This window comes from Aristolochia californica, unplaced genomic scaffold (genome assembly GCF_029961685.1).
Source record: "Aristolochia californica isolate CCGP_79_NKW_82.1479 unplaced genomic scaffold, dmAriCali1.0.hap1 SCAF_8, whole genome shotgun sequence".
Lineage (NCBI taxonomy): Eukaryota > Viridiplantae > Streptophyta > Magnoliopsida > Piperales > Aristolochiaceae > Aristolochia > Aristolochia californica.
The window spans coordinates 39,391,141-39,416,202 of NW_027182279.1; the positions used below are offsets into that span (position 1 = coordinate 39,391,141).

Sequence of the window (25,062 nt, forward strand, 5' to 3'; positions counted from 1 at the left end):
TACTAAAAGTACAATATCCTTGAACCAGGAACCAAGATTTTATTATAACTTATTTGAATTTTTTATATGGATACGTTAAAATGGATTTCGATTTACTCCACATTTATGCTTTTAGAACACTCCGGTCTTTCTATCAAGAAGTCTAATAGCCGCTGGATTCTTTCTTTTCATCTTCGTCATGAAATAAAGAAAAAAAATAAAATAAACGCAAATCTATCATTTGGACACCCATTTAATGTATTCAACATCCTTCAGTCGCTTCCTTTCTGTTCCTTTTAAGTTTACTCAGCATTAACTTGTCAAAGTCGTCATATGGAGAAAGGAGGGGACAGCAGAGTGTGCAACACGTTCCCTACCACAGAAATCTGATCGGTTGAACCTCGTGTTCCGAAACAGAAACCTTCTCTATACAAACTATAAAGAGACGACAGGAGAAAGAAGCAGCAGGGGAAGGGAGTTAGTGTCGAAGAGATGAGGGTGGCTTCAATTGTGAATTCGTTTGTTGGGTTTCTCTTGCTAGGTATCTTATGCAAGGGGATCAGTTCTTCGCAAATGGGTTGCTTCGATGTGGAGAGAGAGGCTCTTACCAAATTCAGAAGCAAGCTCATCGATCCATCCAAATTTCTTGCCTCATGGGATGCTACTCAGGATTGCTACAACTGGAAAGGTGTTACATGCCACATTGAAACAGGGTACGTGATCCAACTTAATCTTTCTCACGGTCAATACAGTGGCCAGATCGATGCAGCGTTGCTGCAACTAAAACATCTCCGACAGCTTGATTTGAGTTATAACTCTTTCTATGGAGTTAAAATTCCGGACTTTATCGGTTCCTTAAAGGAGTTGAGGGTTTTGGACCTGTCGTATGCAGACTTCAGCGGGAAAATTCCATTCCATCTTGGAAATCTTTCTTATCTTGAGTTTTTGGATGTTTCTTTTCTGTTGTATGCAGATAGTCTTGACTGGATGGTAAATATGCCATCTTTGAAGCACGTAGGGATGGATGGTGTTAATCTTTCCATGGTAGGTTCTCGCTGGTTTCATGTAATTAACTCACTTTCTTCCCTACAAATACTCAAAATGCCGGGAGCTTCTCTTTCAACTTTCCCCCCAACGCCCTCATTTCTCAATCTTACCCAACTGCGTCATTTGGATCTTTCTTCAAATCAGTTCCATTCAAAATTTCCTAATTGGTTAGTTAATATTACGACACTTGTGTCAATTCATCTCCATTTTAATGACTTCTACGGTGATATTTCTTCAGAGTTTGCAGTGTTGCCTCACTTGGAGAAGCTCTATTTGTGGCATAATTATAACCTCACAGTAAATTGCACAAAGCTATTCAGTGGCAGTTGGAAGAATATTAAGGAGATGGTTATAGATGGGGTTGAGCTATACGGAGAAATCCTAAACTCTATTGGTAATATCACTACTCTTACTAGTCTTTACTTGGAAGGGAATCGAATCACGAAGGGTTTTCTAAGCCCAATGGGAAACTTACACAACCTGCAAACTTTGTTCTTACAAGGTTTTGAAGATTCAATTGCGCCAAAGCTTGATTGGTTATGCTCCTTAACAAATCTAACTGAGTTATACATCTTGAACAGTAGATTTCCTGGACCCCTTCTTGCATGCTTGGGAGAACTCTCACCTCTGGAAGTGATTAGAATTGTAAATAGTATGTTGGAAGGTGTTGTACTTGAAAATCATTTCCAAAATCTGAGCAACTTAACCTACCTAGACCTATCGCAAAATTCATTAGAGTTTCGTCTTCCTATAGATTGGCTTCCTCCATTTCAAGTTCAAATGTTATACCTTCAATCTTGTCATCTTGGCCCACAATTTCCTCTGTGGCTTCAAACTCAAAAAAACATGGATTACCTAGATCTCTCCCAAACATCCGTGGATAGCATACCGTTGTGGTTTTGGAACATCACTTCTGAGCTTCAATATTTGAACCTCAGTATGAATAATATTTCAGGTTCACTTCCATACATTACACTTGCCAATTATATAGAAGATGTGTATATTGATCTGAGCTACAACAAGATCACAGGTCCCATACCTTTTCTCACAAACCCCTTCCAATTTCTTGATATCTCATACAATCAATTTTCTGGGGTTATTCCTCCTCTATTTGGTAAGATGGAGAGCTTAGAAATTCTTAATCTTTCCCATAACAATCTCACTGGAGGTGTGCCCCCAACTTTGGCTAATTGTGGATCTCTCAAGGTGCTTGATTTGAAGGCAAACCATTTATCTGGCAATATTCCATGGTCTTCTGTTCAATTTGTGAATATAGAAAACTTGCACCTTGAGAAGAATAAGTTATCGGGAGAATTTCCTTCATTTTTGAAAAATTGTACTGATTTGCAAATTCTTGACCTTAGTGGAAATGAATTTAGTGGAAGCTTGCCGAGATGGATTGGAGTAAGGTTGTCTAACCTTCGAATACTCCAACTAAGGTCTAACATGTTTAGTGGAACTATCCCGGAACTAAGGAATTTGGGTTATTTGCAAGTCCTTGATGTGTCACATAATCGTCTGACAGGAGCCATTCCCAGAGGTATAACAAATTTAGCAGCCATGAGAACCAATCATGATACAAAAAATACACTTGGCTATGGGAGCAACTATTACAAAGAAAAGGTTGATGTGTCGTACAATGGGTTTGTGTATGAATTCACTAGCACTCTTTCATATGTTATTGCTTTAGATATCTCAAACAACAATTTGTCAGGAACAATCCCAGAAGAAGTTGGAAACCTTATTGGTTTGATTGCTTTGAACTTGTCGGGGAATCAATTTTTCGGGAAGATCCCACAGAGCATTGGGAAGTTGCATCAATTAATAAATCTGGATTTGTCAAGAAACCATCTTTCTGGATCGATTCCTCCAGCTATTGTTAGTCTGACATTTTTGAGTCATCTCAACCTTTCATACAATAATTTGTCTGGAATAATTCCAAGGGGTAATCAACTTGATACCCTCGATGAATCGAATTATGTGGGCAATGAAGGTCTTTGTGGATATCCATTGAGAAAAGAATGTAAAAGTGATGGGAGGGATCAAATTCCGGTCCAACCTCTTGGTGATGAAGAGTTTGAAGATGAGTCTGAAATGAGATGGATCTATGCTGGCATTGCTCCTGGATTTGCATTTGGCTTGGTAAGTTTGTTTGGAATTTTACTATTCAAAAGGTCTTGGAGAACTATATATTTTCGATTTGTAGATGGTTTGCAAGATTGGTTTTGTTGGAATATTGCAAGACGGGTCTGAAATGAGATGGATCTATGTTGGCATTGCTCTTGGATTAGCAATTGACTTCGTAAGTGTGTTTGGAATTTTACTATTCAAAAGGTCTTGGAGAATTATGTATTTTCGATTTGTAAATGGTCTGTAAGTTTAGTTTTGTTGGAAATAAACATAATATTGTCAAAGCTAAAAAATTGTTCATAGGATGTGGTTTTTTATTTTTTTTCTTTGTAACTCATCCTTTTCAAATGCAAATGTCATTCAATAATATCTTTATCATTATAATTTAGTAGGGTTTTTCAAAATACAGTGGCATTTTTTTTTGTTTTTTCTTTCTTAAAATATTAGTGAAATTTTCAAAAGACAAAATGTAATAATGTATGTCTTCTTTGGTATCGAAATAATGACAATTATAAATATTGTTCTTCTTCTAATAGTAGAGATTTGAGCAACCCAAAAGTGAGTTTATTTCCGATGGAGCCTAAGGGAAGAAGGATACCAAGCAAAGTAAAGATACAACACCCAAGAGAGTATATCGTGATATTCCATGGAAGAAATATGGAGCATGTATAATTAAAACATAGGTGATTATTAGACGAGTCCATGACCACATAGTCCATGACCACATAGTCCATGCCAATCACGAAAATCAACAATCAATTAAAAGGAAGATGTTGAATGCTCTATAATATATCTAGTTCAGACTAACCAATTGGCCTATGAGATGTTGTTAAATGTTTTATTATAAAATCGTGATTGGATAGGTCAATTGATTCTGGCTTAACCATGCAATGTACCTTGACCAAGTCTAGTTTTTAGCAAAGCTTTGTAACTAAAACCTAAAATAATTAATTACATAATTAAATATAAAACTACAAGAAAAATAGTTTTGGCTTTCTTCGATAGAAGTCACCATATCCAGCATAAATAATATTTCATTGGTAGAGTAACTAAAAAATAAAAGAAAACTCTATCATCGAAAATTTATTTTTTGGTAGTAGAGTTATGACAAGTACATGGCAAGAAATACTTTCTTTCGGTAGAATTACTTTTCGATTGAAATAAGCTTTTTAACAAAAGAAAGTATTTTTGAGAAACATTTTTTTGACAAAAAATATTGTCCACCAAAACAAAATTTGGTGGAAACAATTTCTGTCGAATTTTTTAATAAAAATAATGAAAACCATCATGGTGGAATTTATTTTCGATTTGTTTAATCTTTTGTGGAAATTACATTTACTAATAAATATGATCAAAATATTATGTAACTATGTATTAAAAATGATATTAAATATTGCAAACACAAGTTCTTGAAGGCTTACAATGGACACCTAAATAGTCCTGATTTTTTAATCCGATTTTTGAATAAAAAACAATTTGACCTCTAGTTGGTTGATGAAGCTAAAATCTCATGGCGCTATGACTATGAATACTAGGGTTGGATACATCTCTTAAATATGATAGTGGTTACAATGAAACTAAGAAGCTCTCCATTTTTTCGTGGGTTTGTAAATTGAATCGCCGCGCATTCGAGTTTGACTTGTTTGCTTAAAAAAAAACCGATCTCGAATTTGATTCGAGATGGGATTTATTCTAATCAAACTGAGTTGGCTCCAAGCAAAGATTGAGTTATTCGCGAATCGGTTCTGTTCGTTACCACCATAAAAATACATAATATGTCCAATTCTTTCTTATGAAAAAAAATAGATGACGAATGGACTGAAAACTACTACAATTTTCAATGAAAAACACTTGAACAGAGTGTTCAGTAGGACAAATTAACACAAAATTGTTCTTTCGTGTTCTCAATACTCTTCCAATTGTCATGACTCCATAATTGTTCCAGCTGCAAGGATCAAGAAAACAATAAAACTACTCTCTTACATGGATTGAGTTTTTGACTTCTCTCAATAACTATTATCTGACAGATCTTAAATGAGATGGAACTACGGTGGCATTGCTCTTTGATTTGTAGTTGGCTTCGTATGTGTGTTTGGAATTTTACTATTCAAAAGGTCTTGGAGAATTATGCATTTTTGATTTGTAGATGGGTTGCCAGATTGGTTTTGTTGTAAATAGTCAAAACTTACAAAATGTTCATGGGATAGGGCTTTTTTTTCTTTTCTTTGTGACTTGTCCTTTTTCAAATGTAAATATCATTCAATAATATCTCTCCCATAATAATTTAGTAGGGCTTTTCGAAATACAGTGACATTCTTTTTATTTTTTCTTTAATAAAATATTACTGAAATTTTTCAAAAGACAAAAAATAATAATGTATATCTTCTTTGATATCGAAATAATGACAAATATAAATATCGTTCTTCTTCTAATAATAGAGAATTGAGCAACCCTAAAGTGAGTTTATTTCCAATAGAGCCTAAGACGAAGGAATACCAAGTAAAGTAAAGATACAACACCCAAAGGAGCGTATAGTAATATTCCATGGAAGAAAGATCGAGCTTGTATAGTTAAAATATAGGTGATTATAAGAGGAGTCCATGGCCACATAGTCCATGCCGGTCACGAAAATCAATAATCAATTAAAAGGAAGATGTTCAATACTCTATTATAAATCTGGATCAAACTAACTAATTGGCCCATGAGATGTTTTTGAATGTTTTACTATAAAGTCAGGATTTAATAGGTCAATTGAATCTGGTTCAACCATGCCATGTACCTTGACCAAGTCTGGTTTTTAACAAAAGTTTGCAACTAAAACCTAAAATAATTTATTATATAATTAAATATAACACTATATGAAAAATAGTTTTTGCTTTCTTCAATTGAAACCACCTTATCAAGCACAAATAATATTTCACTATAATTAAATATAACACTATAAGAAAAATAGTTTTTTCTTTCTTCAATTGAAGCCACCTTATCTAGCACAAATAATATTACACTGGTAGTGTAACTGAAAAACAAAAAAAAATTCTACCATCGAAAATTGATTTTTCGATAGTAGAGTTATGACAAGTACATGGTGATAAATACTTTCTTTTAGTAGACTTACTTTTCTACTGAAATAAGCTTTTTAGGAAAATAAAGTCTTTTGCATAAATATTTTTTTGACAACAAATATTGTCCACCAAAAATATGTTGGTGGAAAAAATTTCCATTGAATTTTTTTAATAAAAATAATTGAAACCATAATGGTGGAATTTATTTTCCACCACAAAAGTTTTATCATTTTGGTAAAGAAACTTTCTACCAAAAAAATCTTTGTTTAAGAGCAATTATATGATCTTCAAAATAGTTTTTAAATTTATTTTTCCATTGAAATATAATTCCGCTACAAAGATCATCTACGATGGGGGAATTCTATTTTGGTTGAGAAAGTTTTTTTTGTGAATTTGATGTGAGCGGCAACATAGTTTTAAAGGCTAGATGATTATAGTGACACTGTAGGTGGAAACCATGATAAGACCAGCTCATTCCCATTAGTACTTTGCTTTCTTTTGAGTCTTAGATATTTGATATTTGATATATGAAATATTGTTAAAAATAACCACTCTTATGTTCTAATATTCTCTTATGATAAATTTATTGTCATATAATATACATTCTACGTTGTATTATTAGTGCTTTCAGTTATTTTTACGAGTTGGGAGTCTCTAAATTTCTATTTTCTAGTGATGTATAAATATGTATGTTATGAACTTTTAATGCACTTTTTTTTTTAATTTTCACAAAATAATTTTAGCTTTGTGAGATAAAATTCTCAAGGTCTACTCTAATTAAAACAAAGATTTCTATAGTTATCGTATTCAGAACTGGTGTATATCAATTTTTACACAAATATGTTGGAAATAATGTGTTTTTTGGAATTTTAATTTTTAAAAAGTATGTGAGTATTGTCCTATAAAGTCCATTGAGACATCATAGGCTGTAAATCTCCCATCTATCAATAATATGAATTGATTTTTGGGTAATCAATACATATCAAACTTTCGTGCCCACCCCAATTTTATCCCCATTAAATTATGTTGGAAGATGGGCCCAATCCCATAAGATATGTACCCACCATGATCACACAAACTGGTGGGACCCACTATGATCACATGAGATGGCATGATGAGTCCTACACAATAAGAAGTCTTACAGAGCCAGAATTGTTATGGAAGCAGGTCTCACAGATAAGTTTCAGTTTAAAGTGTTTTAGTCATGTTAGTCTTCTATTTATATTGGGTTATTTAATTATACTAGGACTTATCTTTATGTGTTATAGTTTGGGTGTAATTGGAACAAATGTAGTTTAATTGTAATTGGACTCTACTACCTTCTTCTATTATAAGTAGAGGTTCATGTACTCTTATTATAATAAGTCAATGAAGTATTTCTCTTTTAAATAAATTCAACAAATTTGATTTCGATTTGGACTGTGATTGAGAGAGAGATTGAAAGAGAAAGAAATCTTACTTAGTATAGGAAGTCATATTTGAAACGTATTGTTAATGGTTGAGAGAGAAAGACAAAGGAGAGAGTTTGACAGGTAGCAAGTCCAGTAGTTCAGTAGAGAGAGAAGGAAAGAGAGATAAAGTTTGATTGATTAACTGGTAGGTAAGCTCAGTTCGTTCTTTTATATCAAGGTCCAAATGAATGTGAGCCAACATTCTTTTTTTCTTTTTTAGTGTTGGAGCATTATAAAAGTAATGTTAATGGCTTAAATTGACTATTAAATTATGAATAAAACCCCATGTACTTGCATTTCTCAAGTCACTCCCCATTATTCTTTAATTCATTGATACATGATAATTTTTCCTCTTTTTAAAAGACGTGATAATCTTTGTCTAGTGATTTTCTCCCAAGATACTTGGGCCTTCATATTATCAGTCCTAAAAGTGGTTTTCCTTTATTAAGGTAATAACACCTCTAAATAGATTTTATTAAGAAAAACATTACAATTAACAACAACAAGATTATGTTAAGAATGTTAGGAATTAGACACCTTAATTCCAAACTAACGAAAGCAGCAATAATAAACGCGAAAGAAGGAAAACCAAACACAAGAAGAAAACAACAAAATTTATACAGGTTCGCCTCAAGGTGATACTATGTCCTATCTTCCGCCGTTACAGTAATCCACTATGAAGATGAAATAGTTTACAAAGAGAAATCACACACACTTATAGGTGTTTCTCTCTAATCTCTCGAGTTGCAACTCGATATGCTCCTCGGATGATGCTCATAAAACCCTAATAGCGGCGCCCTCCATTATAAAGAGAAAACTAGTGCAACAACTTTACAAGAGTGAAATTCCCAAATTTCCCTGAGTGAAATTCCCACAGCCTCCTTTAACTTTTTATTTTTCTCTTTGTTCGAACAATATCCTTGTTTGAACAATCCCTATGTTCAAAAAGTCTTCTTTCTTTTTATATTTTGTTGTATGCGCTTTGGTAAAGTAGACTCTCTATTTGAATAATGGTGTTGTTGAGGATTTTTATTTGTATTTTTTGTTGTATTAAAATTTTTTAATGCATATTATTAGTTTGTAATTTATTTATTATCATCAAAACCATGAGAATGAATATATTGAGACTAATATGTTCATCAATTATTCACTCTTTATATAGGAACTATTTATTTGTGTGTGAAAGCAAGTTGATCTTCTCAAATCTAGTGGTCCATAGTCTATAAGAAAATAATCAAGGTTGTCTTCCCCATGTCAATTTGTACTAACCGCATTAGTATTTATCAGGATTGCATATGGTGTGTCATTGTTTAAAGAAAATAATAGATTTGATAGGAAAGGTGATGGTGAGGGGTCTAATAGACATTGTAAGGGTTGGACCTCAACATATGTATGGATAACTTGTAATGGTCAAGAAGTGGATGTAATGCTAAAACTAAGAAGAGGGTAAATGGTCATGTTTACTTAATTTACAACAATGACAAATATGCATAAACAAATTCCTTAATGAAAATTATTGAATATTTTTGACGTTGTCAATTTGAAATCACATAAGAACAATGTCTGAGGCAACAATGCTAAAGTTTTGATCTTACTATCTTGCTAGAAGAAGAAGTGATAGCAGCTAGCCAATACTACCCAACAGACCGATCTGTTAGGTGCGGAAAGCTACCGCCTACATGAGTGGACAGAACAACTCTGACACCCACCCCGCCCATTCTTGACCGCCTCTCACGGGATTCGAACGCGGGATGTGGTGTGCCCAACTCTGATACCATGATAGCCGCTAGCCAATACTACCCAACAGACCGATCTGTTAGGTGCGGAAAGCTACCGCCTACAAGAGTGGACAGAACCACTCTGACACCCACCCCGCTCTGATACCATGTTAAAACAAGATCAAGGGACTGACGGAACAGTCCAAACATCCACAAGAGAGAGCGTAACTCTCTGGTTTCACGGCGAAACGAGACACACGAACATCAATCCAAAAAAACTTTCCGTTTACTGGTGTCATGGACAGCTTGCACAGCAGAGAGAGCAGCAACAGGGACATCCTCGTAAACAATGTCAGTGTAGTCTGCCCATAGATTTTGGAAGCCCGTGAAATATTCTTCAATCGAACGACTGCCTTGGGTGAAATTTGCAAGTTCATATTCAACTTGAAATCGACGGGTCGTGCTGGTTTGACGATAAACCTTGTAGAGGTAATTCCACATGTCGGCGGCAGTTTTGTAGGGCCTCAGATTTGGGACTAGGTGAGGCTCAAGAGATCCAAGTATCCAAGTCATGACTCTAGCATCCATGATGATCCATTTTGACAATGCGTCAGCATCGCCAGGTGCCGGATCACTCCCATCAATATGACCCCATAAACCTCTTCCCTGAACAAATAACCGGAACTAAAATTCCCAAATACCGTAGTTCTTGCCCGTGAACCGAAGAGGAACGAAATCAGACTTATCTGCTGACATGATAAAATTAAATCTAGCAAAAGTCCTAATGCACCCCCGCAAGATAAGAAATTCCAAATATACCCCCACTTTTCAGAAATTACAAATAGACCCCTACACTTGCAGAAATCCAAGAGACAAGAAGCAAAATGACAATTAAATTTAAAGATATGACTTTGAAGGCTTAGAATAGGATAGGTTCTGACTTGACTGGTTTCTTCAACGTACTATAACTAGTCAAATTATCGTTCTCTAGTTATGGTCACTTTGAACAAAATGTCCTTCAAAAAATCTTAAACACAAACTAAACACAAAAATCCTATATAAGTTGTGAAATGTATAAAAGGTTGTATTTGAATATGTGAAGACACAAATCAAATGAAGTGGACCCAACGAAGTATGCAACATAACCTCGCCTACTAAGTGATATCATGTCCAGTGTCATCACCAATGACTATTTTTTCAGAACAAATAAAGCTTAAAATATAAGAACTTACCGACATCATTGTTGATATGGTAACGTATTCTTCTATCCACAACATAGTTCTTATCTGTCAGGCTTCGTTATGTCAAATCATCTATCTATGCAACCAAATTGATGGTGCCTAAAGTCATGACTGAATGCTTATATCAGTCATAGCAATTCTTGGCCACAAATATGACACTAGATACTTTCTAAATTTAAGCTAGAATATGTAGGGTAACATTAAAAGGCCATGTAAGCCAATAACTTTTGAGCATTATTTAAACCAAATCTTTCCATATAAAATAACTCGAGGCTTTGGGTTTGATTGGAATAAAAGAAAATGTGTTAAAGGCCATGGAAGGAGGCACAATGAGAATGTATAAAAATTACACTTGATTTAAATTTCAGAAAGTCATTGAGTCAACTTGATGAAGGATTTGATCAATTTGATGGGAGACTGAGTTGGCTCGATGAATGTCCAGTCAATCAAAAATTATTTTATCAATTAATTAATTTAAGATCAAGTCAACTCAATGATGTCACACAGATCCATTGAAGTTTCGATCAAGTTGACTCAATGAGTAATGGAGTCAACTTGATGTATCATCTTCAACCTTCTATCTAGAGTTTTATGAACCCTACTCTCATGTTATTCTTTTCTTGTTACCAATGTGGGACTAATAAACCTCTAGTGTGAAGAGGAGAGAAAAACAGAAATATCGAATTTAAGTTTTGCACAAGTTAGTCAAGTCTATCCACCTATCATTTGGTAAACCATTCCTCCTCATTTATGTTTCTAGACTAAAAAGGCAATAAAATCTAAAGTTCTAATAGCCCGATGGCTTTAAAATTTTTTATGGCCATTAAATTTAGAACATTAGGCCATGAAGTCTCAAAAAAGCAAAATCGAGATGCACCAGTCTTTCTATCCAGAAGTCCCTCCAGATTCTTTCTTATCATCATCATTGTTAGATATGTAAACAGAGACAAAGAAAAAATAGAAATTGTAATTTCATTCTCCTCAATTGATCTATATATAAGTGGTGGTATTTATACAAATTACAATGCTCTGGATGATTCTGGAATACATGTCATGTATCAGTATTCTGGATGTTTCTGGATTACATGTTGTGATTGTACGTTCTGGATTCTTCTGGAGGAGGTGACTGTGTCTTTTGCTGAGGTGGAAGTCTGACTAGTGCTGAGTTGGCGCTGGGAGACTTAACCTTGTTGTTACCCCCCGGCGAGCCCAACAGTCCTGGTAGGACGGTGAGGCTAGATCTGAGTGTGCAAAATCGGGTGCTAGAAAGGAAGGAGACTTGAAGAGTCTTGCTATGAACACGATCACAAACGAAATGATAATCAATGTCCACATGCTTGGTCCGAGTATGCATCACAGGGTTCACAGATAATTAAGTGGCCCCCAAATTATCACAATAAAGAATGGGGGGCTGAGATAAGAAAATGCTGAGTTCAGATAATAAGGATTGAACCCAAATGAGTTCACACATAGCATGGGCCAAGGCCTTGTACTCAACCTCCGTGCTAAACCGAGCAATAATAGTTTGTTTCTTTGAACTCCAGCAGATGAGATTAGTGTCATAGAATAAATAATAGCCACTGGTAGATTTTCGATCATCGGGGCAGCCTGCCCAGTCGGCATTAGAGAAGGCAGCCAGAACAGGAGATGGAGAAGGGGTGAGAACTAGACTATAATCCAGAGTTTATTTTAAATAATGTAAGACCTTCTTCATAGATTGCCAGTGAGAAAGACAGGGGGAATGCATAAATTGACAGACCCAATTGACGGAGAAGGATAAATCAGGTCGATTGAAGATAAGATATTGGAGGCTTCCCACCACACTCAGGTATAGAGAAGGATCATCCATAGAGGTTGAATCAAAGGCTGAGAGTTTAGTGGAGGGAGACATAGGTGTGCCAACAGGCTTACAGTTAGCCATGTTGGTCTTATGTAATAAATCAAGAATATATTTACGTTGGGACAAAACAATCCTATTCGAAGTTCGGTGACACTCAATACCGAGGAAGTAATGAAGATGACCAAGATCTTTCACTGGAAAATCAGCATTGAGTAATTTAACGAGCTGAGCAACGGTAGAGCTATCTGAGCCAGTAAGGAGAACATCATCAACATAAACTAAAAAATACTCAACATTGGACTGACGGTGGTAGATGAATAAGGAAGTGTCGGACTTGGAAGTAACAAAGCCAAATTCAATCAGCTTGCTGCTCAGACGAGCATACCACACACTGGGGGCCTGCTTAAGGCCGTAGAGAGCACGATTGAGCTTGCATGCATAGGTGGGAAATTGAGGATGGACAAATCCACTGGTCTAGGACGTAAAGACGGTTTCGTCTAACGTGCCATGAAGAAATGTATTTTGAACATCTAATTGATGAACCGACCAATTTTTGGAGAGGGCAATGGAAAGAACTAACCTGATGGTTGTCGGTTTGACAACTGGACTAAAAGTCTCGGAATAGTCCAAACCCTCGAGCTGACTATAGCCCTTGGCAACAAGGCGCGCCTTTCGTCGTTCAACCGAGCCAGTGGAGAGATATTTTGTTTTGAAAATTCAGCGGCAACCCACAACATTCTGAGATGAGGATGGAGGAATAAGAGTCCAGGTATTGTTGGAGAGAAGGGCGTCAAATTCGAGTTGCATCGCACGACGCCATTCTGGATACTTGGAAGCTTCGGTGAAGGAGGAGGGTTCGTTGGGAGGGTCATGGGATGTGAGAAGGGCTTGAGGGGGTGGCCAGGAGACGGTGCTATTGGTTAGGAATTTAGGAAAATGAAGATTTGATTTGGACCTGGTTTGCATGGGATGAGGATGGGAAATGGGGGAAGGGGAGACGACTGAAGACTCAGGAGGTACAGGCTTAGAGGGGACTCGGGAAGAGACAGAATCACGAGGAGGAGAAGTGGGCAGCGGTAAGAGTGGGGAAGTGGGCCTAGCCAACGGGGTCTGAGAGGAAGGGGAAGGGGCGATGGATGGAGGTGTGAGACCAGGAGAGGAAGGAGGAGTGATGAGATGGGGAAGTTCAGTGGTAATGAACTGTAGGGGCAGAGAATGAGATTTTGGAGGAGATGAGTTGGATGGAGATGATTGAAAGGGAAAAACGGTTTCATCAAAAAGAACATCACGGGAGACATACATAGGAGAGGTAGGGATATGATAGCATAAATACCCATGATGATTAGGACTGTAACCAAAAAAGGCACAAGGAAGAGAGACCGAGCTACCAACATGGTGAATAGAAAGAGAATTACCGTCACCAACTCGAACCTGGTCATCGCCCGTGTACTCAATAGGATTAAGTGATAAGTTGGAAAAATTGTGAGTGAAGTGATGAGTGGCGACCGAATCAGGGTACCAATTATGGTCAACAGACGGGGCAGAGGTTAAGTGTACAGATAGAGCGTGGGGGCGGGGGGGGGGGGTGTGGACAGTGCGGGTGATTTGGGGAAAAGAGGGAAAACGAGGACGAGCGAGGGGGAGAAAAGGGTGAAAATGAGGAGGATGAGGCGACCGCCGGAGCGTCTACAGCCATGGGTGCGGGAGCTGCCTCGGTCGCGGAATCCCGACCGATCGAAGCCCCTGCCTCAGGTGCTGGGATGCGACAGAAGGGAGGTTGCATTAGCCGAGAGGTCAGGGGACGTCGGGAGGGTGGTTTGGTGGTGGAGGAGGCGGGATTCGTGGCTGTAGACTTGGGAGGGAGAAAGGGGTTCCAGACATGTCGTAATGGAGGTTACGACGGAATCAAAATCAGAACCGAGGTCAACCAATAGGAAGGTGATGAAATCGGAAGCGGGAAGGACTTTTCCTGCCATCACGAGGGTGTCACGAAGATGTTTGGCCTTTTGGTAGTAATCGGTAATTGATTCCGACCCTTTCTTAAGGGTCGTGAGTTGATATTGGAGTTGCATTACACGGGTTTGAGATTTGGACGCAAACAGTGTCTCGAGAATCAGCCAAATTTCATGGGAGGTGGTGGCTTCGACGACATGGGAAATGAGGGTTTCGGTGAGGGAGGAGATGAGGACGGACATGATGGCATGGTCTTGCTGCTTCCAGATCGAGTAGGGAGAGGAGATTTCTGGGGGAGAGTCGTCGGACGGTGGTTTGGGCACAAGGATGGAGCCGTCGATGTATCCAAAGGCATTCTGACTGTGGAGGTAAGGCATGAGTTGAGCCTTCCACTGCAGATAGTTGTCATGGGTTAATTTTACGGTGATGAAATGAGAGGGAGATGGGAGGGAGAATTTTGGGAGGTTTGATTCAGTCATGAAGGGAGGGAAAAATAGAGATATGATCGGGAGGGAAAGAGATGGATACGGACGTGGGTCCTTACAGAGCTCTGGATACCATGTTAGAAACGTAAACAGAGACAAAGAAAGTATAGAAATTGTAATTTCATTCTCCTGGTATTTATACATATGACAATACTCTGGATGATTCTGGAATATATGTCATGTATCAGTATTTTGGATGTTTTTAGAATACATATCGTGTATCAGTATTTTGGATGTTTTTAGAATACATGCTGTGATTGTACGTTCTGGATTCTTCTGGAGGAGGTGATTGTGTCTTTTGCTGAAGTGGAAGTCTGAGTAGTGCTGAGTTGGCGCTGGGAGACTTAACCTTGTTGTTAATCGTCAAAAAAATAAAAATAAATAAATAAATAAATCTCTTTGTCATGTGTTTCTCTTGCTTACCATTTGTACACCTATTTAATATATTCGTCCAGAATTAAAGAAGTTCGAGTGGTCATCGCTTTGGGTAAAGGAGAAAGGAGGAGAAAGCAATTAAAGAAGTTCAAGTCGTCATCGCTTTGGGTAAAGGAGAAAGGAGGAGACAGCAGAGTCTGCAACACGTTCTCTACCACAGAAATCTGATTCGGCTGAACTTCGTTTTCTGAAACAGAACTTCCACTGTACAAAGATGAAAGGAGAATGAAGCAGCAGCTCAATAGAGGTAGCTTTATTTCTGCTCCTTTCAAAACTATTCAGCCTTAACTTGTCAAGTCGTCATAGCTTTGGCTGAAGGAGAAAGGAGGAGAGACAAGTCGTCATAGCTTTGGCTGAAGGAGAAAGGAGGAGAGAGCAGAGTGTGCAACACGTTCTCTACCACATAAATCTGATCAGCTCAACCTCGTTTTCTGAAACAGAACATCCTTTGTACAAACTATAAAGAGACGAAAGGAGAACGAAGCAGCAGCTTAACAGAGTTAGTGTGGAAGAGATGAAATTAATTAACACATATAACCAATAATAAAATTAATTTATTGAGATGGATACATTATAAAAATAGAAAACATTTGAGATCAAGAAGTGTAATATTCGTCAGATTCTTTCTCGTCATCATCGATATGAAATAAATAAAAAATAAAAAACGCAAATCTCTTCAATTTGAATCGAATCCACTCTGCATCTCACTGGGACCGCTGAGCGGGGAAACCCTCACTGCGAAGCGCTTGCCGATCTGCTGAGTGTTGGAATCCTTAATAGTAAATTCTAATCCAGAATTTACAACATGCTAGAATAATAGGATTAAAAACATACATGGATCCATCTCGTGAATTTCGTCTTCTGATACGGAATTTACTGTGACGAACAATAAGAACGGATGTGGTCTTCCTCAACTAAATCGCCTTATTCCTCAATGGGACCTTCGTCTCTCTTCTGGATGGGGCGAAGGGAAACTGTGTGTGATTTAGTATCTTGGGGATCATAACCATGTTGTGTCTCCTTATATAAGATTCCCATAATTCCCTATGGTATCTATTCAATTAGCCCATATTCATGGCCCATTCCTTAATGGGCTTAACAAAATCAGATCACTTAATTTCATCCCATTCCATTAATAATAGAAAATATAATTACATAATAAATATGTTATCCAAATTAGAATAAGAAATGTGAATTTCCTAACACTGAGTTCTGTTCAATGTGTCCAGAATTAAAGAAGCGAAGCATGAGAGAGATTAGATAGAGGGATTTGCAGGGTCTACCTTTCAGACGATTCAGCCTTTAACTTGTCAAGTCATCACTTTGGGTGAAGGATAAAGGAGGAGAGGAAAGTGTGCAACACGTTCTCTACCTTAAGAATCTGATCCGTCTGATCGTGAACCTCGTTTTTCGAAACAGAACCTCCTCTGTACAAACTATAAAGAGATGGAAGGAGTTAGAAGCAGCAGGGGAAGGGAGTTAGTGTCCAAGCGATGGGGGTGACTTCAATTCTGAATTCGATTGTTGGGTTTCTCTTGCTGGGTATCTTATGCAAGGGGATCAATTCTTCGCAAGTGGGTTGACTGATGTGCATTTTCATTGTGACACATTTTCAGGTTTGATTGATGTGCATTTTCATTGTGACACATTTTCAGGTTTGACTGATGTGCATTTTCATTGTGACACATGTGAATTGGCTAAGAGCCACCGTATTGCTTATTTATCGAGTTTGAATAAAAGTTTCGAACCTTTCTGAGGTTATTCATTCTGATGTTTGGGGTCCAGCCAAGATTCCCTCTATTTCTAGAGCTCGTTACTTTGTGACATTTATTGATGAATGTACTAGAATGACTTGGGTATCTTTGCTTATACAAAAGAGTGATGTGTGTCTAGCATTTCAGAAATTCCATACAATGATACATACTCAATACCAAAAGCAGATTCATGTTTTGCAATCTGACAATGGTACTAAGTTTGTTAATGCTTCTCTCGAAAATTTTCTGACCACTCATGGAATTCGTCATCAGACTTCTTGCACCTATACTCCCCAACAGAATGGATTGGCAGAAAGAAAGAATAGACAACTTTTGGAAGTAGTGCGTGCTTCTCTCTTTGGCATGAACATGCCTCGATTTTATTGGGGTGAAGCTATCACATTTGCTACCTACCTCATCAATTGAACACCTTCTAGAGTACTTGATTTTCAAACTCCTCTACGTAAGCTGCAATCCCTGATTTCAATTCCCCATCTTCCGAATCTTGAAGAATTTTTGGGTGTACTGCTTATGTTCATATCCCAAAGATCTTGCGAAATAAACTTGATCAATGTGCCAAGCAATGTGTATTTGTTGGCTACTCTGAATTTCAAAAAGGATATCGGTGTTATGATCCACACACCAACAAGCTCCATGTGACTCTAGATGACTCCTTCCATGAATCAGTACCTTATTATTCAGGGGGAGTTTCTTGGACATCTCTTCAGGGGGAGACTTCAAATGAAGAGAATGTTCCACATGAAACTAATGGAGGTGCTGAGTTTATTGAGTTAGAAGCGATGAATGAATTTTTCAAGTGTCATGATGTGTAACAAGACTGTGATTCAGTAATTTCACCTGAAGAACCCCCAGAGTTGCCCCCGTCTGCACCAACAACTGAAGAATCAACCCGGAATGTTCCTCCTCAGGTAAATACGAATCATGTGTTTGATGAGTCTAATGAAACATGTCTTCCTATAGAAAACATAACCCCTAGATATCCACAAAGATTGAATAGGGGAGTTCCAAAAAAATAGTATGAACCTGATCTTGAAGCCAAGACCAAATACTCAATCAATAACTATGTGTCCTCCCATAGGTTGACTAAATCGTATGCATTCACTGTTGATCAATTATCCAGGGTTTCTATTCCTAGTAATGTGCAGGATGCATTAGCTGATCCAAAATGGAAAAAAGCGATGAACGAAGAGATGGAGGCTCTACAAAAAAATGCCATTTGGGAACTTGTTCCCCATCCTAAAGGAGTAAAAACAATTGGATGTCGATGGGTGTTCACATTGAAACTCAAACCGGATGGAAGTATTGACAGATATAAAGCTCGGCTAGTTGCAAAGGGATATATGCAAAGGTATGGGATAGACTATCAGGATATTTTTGCACCAGTAGCTAAGATCAATACAATTCGTATTCTTATATCTATAGCAACAAATCGAGACTGGCCTCTGCAACAATTTGACGTTAAAAATGTCTTCCTCAATGGAGACTTAGAAGAAGAAGTCTACATGGAACTACCACCCGGCGTAAAAAGTGGTTTTTTGTCTCAAGGTGAAGTCTGTAAATTGAAAAAGTCATTGTATGGGCTGAAACAGTCACCTAGAGCATGGTTTGGGAGATTCTCGACTACAATGAAGGAGTTTGGTTATAAACAAAGTAACTTAGATCATACTTTGTTTATAAAACACAAAGAAGGAAAGGTAATAGCTTGAATTGTATACGTTGATGATATGGTCGTGACAGGAGATGACCCAGGTGAAATGCAAGCTTTACAGGAGTATTTTGCCACAAAATTCGAAATGAAGGATCTCGGACAACTTAAATATTTTTTGGGAATTGAAATTGCAAGATCGAAACATGGAGTCTTCCTTTCACAACGAAAATATGTGTTGGATCTTCTAGCCGAAACCGGAATGCTTGAATGTAAACCAATAGAGACGCCCATAGAAATGCATCATAAACTCGAAATTCTTCCAGATCAAATCCCAGCAGACAAAGGGCGTTATCAGCGATTAGTTGGAAGATTAATCTACCTGTCACACACAAGGCCTGATTAAGCGTTGTGAGTCAGTTCATGCATGCACCAAGTGAAGAACATATGGAAGCAGTCTATTGGATCTTGAGATACTTAAAGAGTGCTCCAGGAAAAGGTTTGTTATTCTTAAAAAATAGTATTTCTAGTATTGAAGGATATATAGATTCTGATTGGGCAGGTGATTAGACAACCAGAAGATCCACGTCGGGTTACTTTACTTTTGTGGAAGGGAATCTGGTCACTTGGATAAAGAATATACTGAGGGATTTAGGGATCGAATACTCCAAAATGATGAATCTCCACTGTGATAACAAGCCAGTCATCGCCATTGCACAGAATCCGGTTCAACACGATCGCACTAAACATGTTGAAGTTGATCGTCATTTCATCAAGGAGAACCTCGATGCAAAAATCATACAATTCCCCTTCATTCAATCTGAGAGTCAACTGACTAATATGCTCACGAAAGCAGTATCAGGGAAGACATTTCATGGTATAATTGACAAGTTTGGCATGATCGATATCTATACACCAACTTGAGGGGGAGTGTTTGCAAACCTGTAATGAGCTGGTTGTAAATTGATTAACGTGATTATAGGAAACGGATTGTTTCCTTGATCTTGTAATTTATTCCTTGATTTTAGGATCTAAATTGATCCTAAAATCAGTATGTAATGTATTATAAATTACTTCCTAAACTGAGAAGAATAGATAGTCAGAAAATCATTCTTTGAATCTCTGTTATTATTTTTAGGTTCTCTCTGTTTCATACTTAGTTGACGCTACTGACAGGGACGGCTTCTCTTACAAACTCTTCCCGCATCCGTTTATATGAAGATCAAAACAGGGAAAAAACCACAAGTAGAGCAGGCAATGGGCATCATGTCTAAGTTACAGATTCTTCTTCTGCTCTTGTTCTACATTGCGTACCTGACAACATCCTCGGCCTCTGAAACAAAACCTGGCTGCCGATCGGAGTGTGGTGGCTTGACGATTCCCTACCCATTCGGCATCGAAGAGGGCTGCTATAGGGACGAATGGTTCGCCCTTACCTGCAACAGCTCCTTCAATCCTCCGAGGCTGTTTTTCAGCGGAAGCAACGTGGACATCTCTCATATATCATACACAGAAGTGAAAGTCGGAAACACGATAGCACGGCAGTGTTACAATTCATCGGGTCACGAGGTCGGCTCCATCGAGTTCCCCGAGGATGGTCCATTCGTCTTCTCTACGCGCAACAAATTCACCTCCGTTGGTTGCGACACTGTTGCAGTGATTCAAGGCTGGGATTTCACTAGCGGATGCCTCTCTATCTGCGCAAACAAGGAAAAAATTACCAACGGTTCTTGCTCTGGAGTGGGCTGCTGCCAGACGACGATCCCCAAGGGACTGAAGACGTATTCCGTGGGGTTTACTAGATTAAATAACCACAACCTCTCATGGAATTTCACCACCTGCAACTACGGCTTCATCGTGGAGGAACAAGCGTACAACTTCTCACTACGGGATCTCACGGATCTTGATTTTTTAGACAGGATTCAGAAGACACCGGTTGTGCTCGACTGGGCCGTGGGGAAGGAAACGTGCGAGGAAGCTCGAAGGAATTCGACAAGTTATGCTTGTGGCAAGCTTACAAATTGCTCTAACTCGGATGATGGACCTGGGTATCGTTGCAACTGCATCGAGGGTTACGAAGGAAATCCGTATCTACCCGACGGATGCCATGGTATGCACCTGCTCGTGCACCAGAATTCCTTCCGGCTTCTTCAGCATTTGATGTTCTAGTAACATTTACTAAGTTTGTACTGTGGGTTGCAGATACCGACGAATGCCAAGATCCCAGCAAAAATAACTGCAACGGAATTTGTCATAATTTAGCGGGGGGGTTTTCCTGCTCTTGTCCAAAGGGTAAGCATGGCGATGGCCGGAAAGATGGACAGGGTTGCATTCCCGACAGTAAAGAAGTTCCATGGAAGAAGATCCTTTTAGGTAATTCGGTTATTTGTTTTCCGACTTGTATGAATCATACGCGCAGTATCTATATTTAAGTTTATGAAAGAGTATTTAAAACGTATTGAAGTTTCTTTTCCGTAAACAAGAATTATATCTTAATACATCTTAATGAATGCAGGCACAGGGTTCGGCCTGTTATTTGCACTCGTAGTCAGCTACTGGTTATACTGGGTATGGAGAAAAAGAAGGCTCATGAACCTCAGGGAGAAATTCTTCAAGCAGAATGGAGGCTTGTTGCTGCAACAGCAACTATCTAAGCACGAAAACATCCATGAAACAACGAAGATATTCACTGCCGACGAGCTCAAAAGAGCCACAGAAAACTTCGCTGAGATTCATATTATCGGCCGGGGAGGATATGGCACGGTATACAAAGGCATCTTGTCGGATCAGAGAGTAGTCGCCATTAAGAAGTCCAAGTTAGTGGACGAGAGCCAAATCGAACAGTTCATAAACGAGGTTGCCATTCTCTCCCAGATCAATCACAGAAACGTTGTTAAGCTGTTAGGATGTTGTCTAGAAACAGAGGTGCCCTTACTGGTTTATGAATTTATCCCCAACGGGACCCTCTTTCACCATATCCACGCTAAGGGCTATGAGGGCTCACTCTCATGGAAGACCCGCCTCAGGATTGCTGTTGAGACTGCCGGTGCACTTGCTTATCTCCACTCTGCGGCTTCTGTACCTATCTTCCATAGAGATGTCAAATCCACAAACATACTCTTGGATAGCAACTACACAGCAAAAGTGTCAGACTTTGGAGCATCGAGACTGGTTCCGATTGACAAAACTCAAATCACTACCCTAGTGCAAGGGACTTTGGGTTATTTGGATCCCGAGTACATGCAGACAAGCCAATTAACTGATAAGAGTGATGTCTACAGCTTCGGGGTGGTGCTCGTGGAGCTGCTAACAGGGGAGATGCCTCTCTGTTTCAAGAGGTCCCAAGAAGCGAGAAGTCTTTCAATATACTTCCTTTCTGCTATGAAAAATGACCAGCTGTTTCAAATTGTTGAGCCCAGGGCTTTAGAGGAAGGAGGGAGAGTGGAAGTGCTGGCAGTAGCTGAGGTTGCCGAGAGGTGCTTAAGACTTAAGGGGGAAGAACGACCTACAATGAAGGAAGTGGCATCACTGCTCGAGGGTCTCTTAACCAAGAGTAGTCATCCATGGGTTCCACTGGAGCACGAAGAGGCAAAGAGCCTGCCGCTTGAACCATCTTACCCCGGAGATTATAGCTTAAATAGCTGCTTGATAACCACCAGCCTTGAAGCTCCACGTTAATTGTTAAACCGAGAGACCAAATTTCTGTCTTCACTGTTAATCTGTCTTCACTGTTCATGTCAGTTAAGTATTTTAGGTAATGTACAGAGGAAGAGTACATATAAAGCTTCCATGGCAGAATATACCATGACAGAACTGTAGACGAAGCTCAAAAACCAATATTTTTCTATGTCAGACAATATTTTTCTTAATAAGAGTTAGTCATTTGGCTCATGATAATATATTGTAAAAAGTAATATAATATAAAGTAATGATAAAAAATAAAAATGTATACATAACATATGACACTCGACTAATATTATATTTATGATATATATAATATAAAATAAATTAGAATTGAAATAAATTATAAAAAATTAATATTACAAAATACTATAATATATAATTATAATGTCATAGTATATGCTCAGTAATTAATACAATACTATCTAAAGCATAGTTATAACAAGGTCGATTAGGACCTAGTCCCCTATCCAGGTTATAATTGGAAGACACGGGAATAGGAAACAATCCGGATGACCTAGTCAACTTTGTTGGTTTAACTCTCCTACCTTAAAACCTCTCTTTGGGCTGAGATGGATGGAAAATATGAGGGAGTTGGGTGAGTTGTATGCCAATAGGACATTGGAAATCTGCAAGGATTTGAGTGAGAAGGATTGAATATTTTCTTGAGTTGTGCTGTGCATGATTGGATTTAAGGGTTTTTTAGAGGATGGCCAAATTGTGAGTGAAAGTGAGATTAAGTGTTTTGGTGTGTGGCGAAGGTTTGGGCTATTGTAGCATTAAGATAGGTGAAATCCTATGTCTTGGTTTACAGAAAAGGGAGAAGATGAGAGGATAAAGGAGAGGGTATGAAGTCAAAAGGAGAAAGGGAGGCAAGAGAGATTTTGGAAAAGGCTTGACTGATATTTTCCTTTAAGTCAACAACCGTATTTGTAGCATTATTTAAGAAACTCCTTAATCATCAACTAGGATTATTTCACTCAAGAGTAGAATTGAGTTTATCTGTGACCAGGAGCTCAAAGAAAGGCTTGTAGTTGTTTAAGATGGCCAAGATGAAGCTACTAGTCATAACTAACTCAAACAAGTGAAACCCTTAGTCGGAAAAGGAACTCTTGGTTGTTGGTTGTACTCCAATAAATGATTGACATTTGGCTACAATTCTTTAGTTGTTCTCGTTGGCAGGTACAATTCTTGAATATTTGATTGTAACGGAAAAAATTGTCTTTGTTTTTCTTCATAGTTTCCGTCCATGTTATATTTTGTTGTTCCATGATGATCCTTCTTTTTTTTGTATCTCTATTCTATTTTGAGCTCGTATATTAGTAATATATTACATGGAAGTTGTTTTATTGGTGCTCCTCCAAACTAAATATTTTAATGGAGCCTATGAGAGATGCATCTCTAGCAAAGGCCTCTGATTTGCATGGCTAAAACTCCCAAAGTATTCTTGGAGCATTCTGGACTTGAAAAACATCTCCATCAATGTCCCTAACTTCCGCAAATTGACCACCATCACTCGAATGGTGAAGAACATCGCATCCTACAGGGTGACGTGGTGGATGACATGGTGTAAGACTTTTTTTGGTGTTGATGTGCCATGATGACATGGCACCATGTAATCGGTCAAAGCTTATATGTCATATTTGACTTTACACATGTGAATTTGACCAGTCAAAGTTGGGTATTTGTGCAAATAAGTTAAAAAATTGGTTATTTTTGTTATTATGTTAAAAAAAATTGGGTCATATCCTAAAATTCAATTGTTTCTATAATAGGTGAAGATTTTGGTCATGCAAACTTACCATATTATTTTCTTCCACGAAGGTCCCTCTTCCCCTGCATTTGCATTTTCCTCAAGGTTGGACCACCTGTTCTATAATAGATGTAATGAAAATTATAATAAAAATTATAATTACGAGAAGAAAGGAAGTTCAAGTCGTCATGGCTTTGGGTAAAGGAGAAAGGAAGTTCAAGTCGTCATGGCTTTGGGCAAAGGAGAAAGAACTTCTTTCTATAAAGAAGTTTCAGATTTTTTCTTATCATCATCGTCATGAATTAAAGAAACGAAGCATGAGAGAGAGAAGATAGAGGGAACCACCAGACTGTTCAGTGGATTCCTTTCGGTGGATTCACCCTTTAACTTGTCAAGTCGTCATTGATTTGGGTGAAGGAGAAAGGAGGAGACAACAGAGAGTGTGCAACACGTTCTCTACTGTAGGAATCCGATTGTTGAAAAAAAATAATTTGACACAGTGCTTGGTTGATGAAGAGAATATTGGAGAGAGACATTAGGCCATAAAGCAAAAGGAGGAGACAATAGAGACTCATACAACATGTTCTCTGCCACAAGAATCTGATCCGACAGAAAAATTTTTGGCTTAAATTTACTTTAGTTGGCTTACTTTTGTCTGTCGCACCAATCCTTTTTTATGCAACATCTCAGTCTCAAAGAAATGGACAGCCGTATAACGATACAAAGTATGAAAAACCACCCTCAGCCACATATGTCACCAACATTACATGGTTGATGGAAGTAGGATTAACCACACATCTTCACCAACATTATTGCATCGTCGTCTGGGCAAGTCAAGCTCATGGAGCTTCAAAAAGCATTTTGAAT

At 38.1% G+C, this 25,062-nt stretch overlaps 2 protein-coding genes across 2 annotated transcripts; both read left to right on the forward strand.

The window, feature by feature from the left end:
• The first annotated feature begins 471 nt into the window (after positions 1-471).
• LOC137938509 (receptor-like protein EIX1) lies at positions 472-4,691 on the forward strand. The gene is made up of 3 exons (XM_068783461.1): positions 472-3,168; positions 3,233-3,328; positions 4,644-4,691. Exons 1-3 carry the CDS (start codon positions 472-474, stop codon positions 4,689-4,691), a joined length of 2,841 nt encoding a protein of 946 aa, XP_068639562.1.
• Positions 4,692-13,860: 9,169 nt separating this feature from the next.
• LOC137938510 (putative wall-associated receptor kinase-like 16) lies at positions 13,861-22,507 on the forward strand. Its single transcript, XM_068783462.1, has 4 exons — positions 13,861-13,914; positions 20,043-20,871; positions 20,964-21,134; positions 21,277-22,507. Exons 1-4 carry the CDS (start codon positions 13,861-13,863, stop codon positions 22,437-22,439), a joined length of 2,217 nt encoding a protein of 738 aa, XP_068639563.1. The 3' UTR covers positions 22,440-22,507.
• The last annotated feature ends 2,555 nt before the right edge of the window (positions 22,508-25,062 follow it).

What these genes read in the sequence shown, in the direction of transcription:
- LOC137938509 (XM_068783461.1), top strand. Translation starts at nt 472, where the DNA reads ATGAGGGTGGCTTCAATTGTGAATTCGTTTGTTGGGTTTCTCTTGCTA. An exon ending in CTGGATTTGCATTTGGCTTG is followed by an intron (nt 3,169 to 3,232) that starts GTAAGTTTGTTT and finishes TTCGATTTGTAG; the next exon opens with ATGGTTTGCAAGATTGGTTT. An exon ending in TTGGATTAGCAATTGACTTC is followed by an intron (nt 3,329 to 4,643) that starts GTAAGTGTGTTT and finishes TTTGACCTCTAG; the next exon opens with TTGGTTGATGAAGCTAAAAT.
- LOC137938510 (XM_068783462.1), top strand. Translation starts at nt 13,861, where the DNA reads ATGGTGAATAGAAAGAGAATTACCGTCACCAACTCGAACCTGGTCATC. An exon ending in TCTACCCGACGGATGCCATG is followed by an intron (nt 20,872 to 20,963) that starts GTATGCACCTGC and finishes TGTGGGTTGCAG; the next exon opens with ATACCGACGAATGCCAAGAT. An exon ending in ATGGAAGAAGATCCTTTTAG is followed by an intron (nt 21,135 to 21,276) that starts GTAATTCGGTTA and finishes TAATGAATGCAG; the next exon opens with GCACAGGGTTCGGCCTGTTA.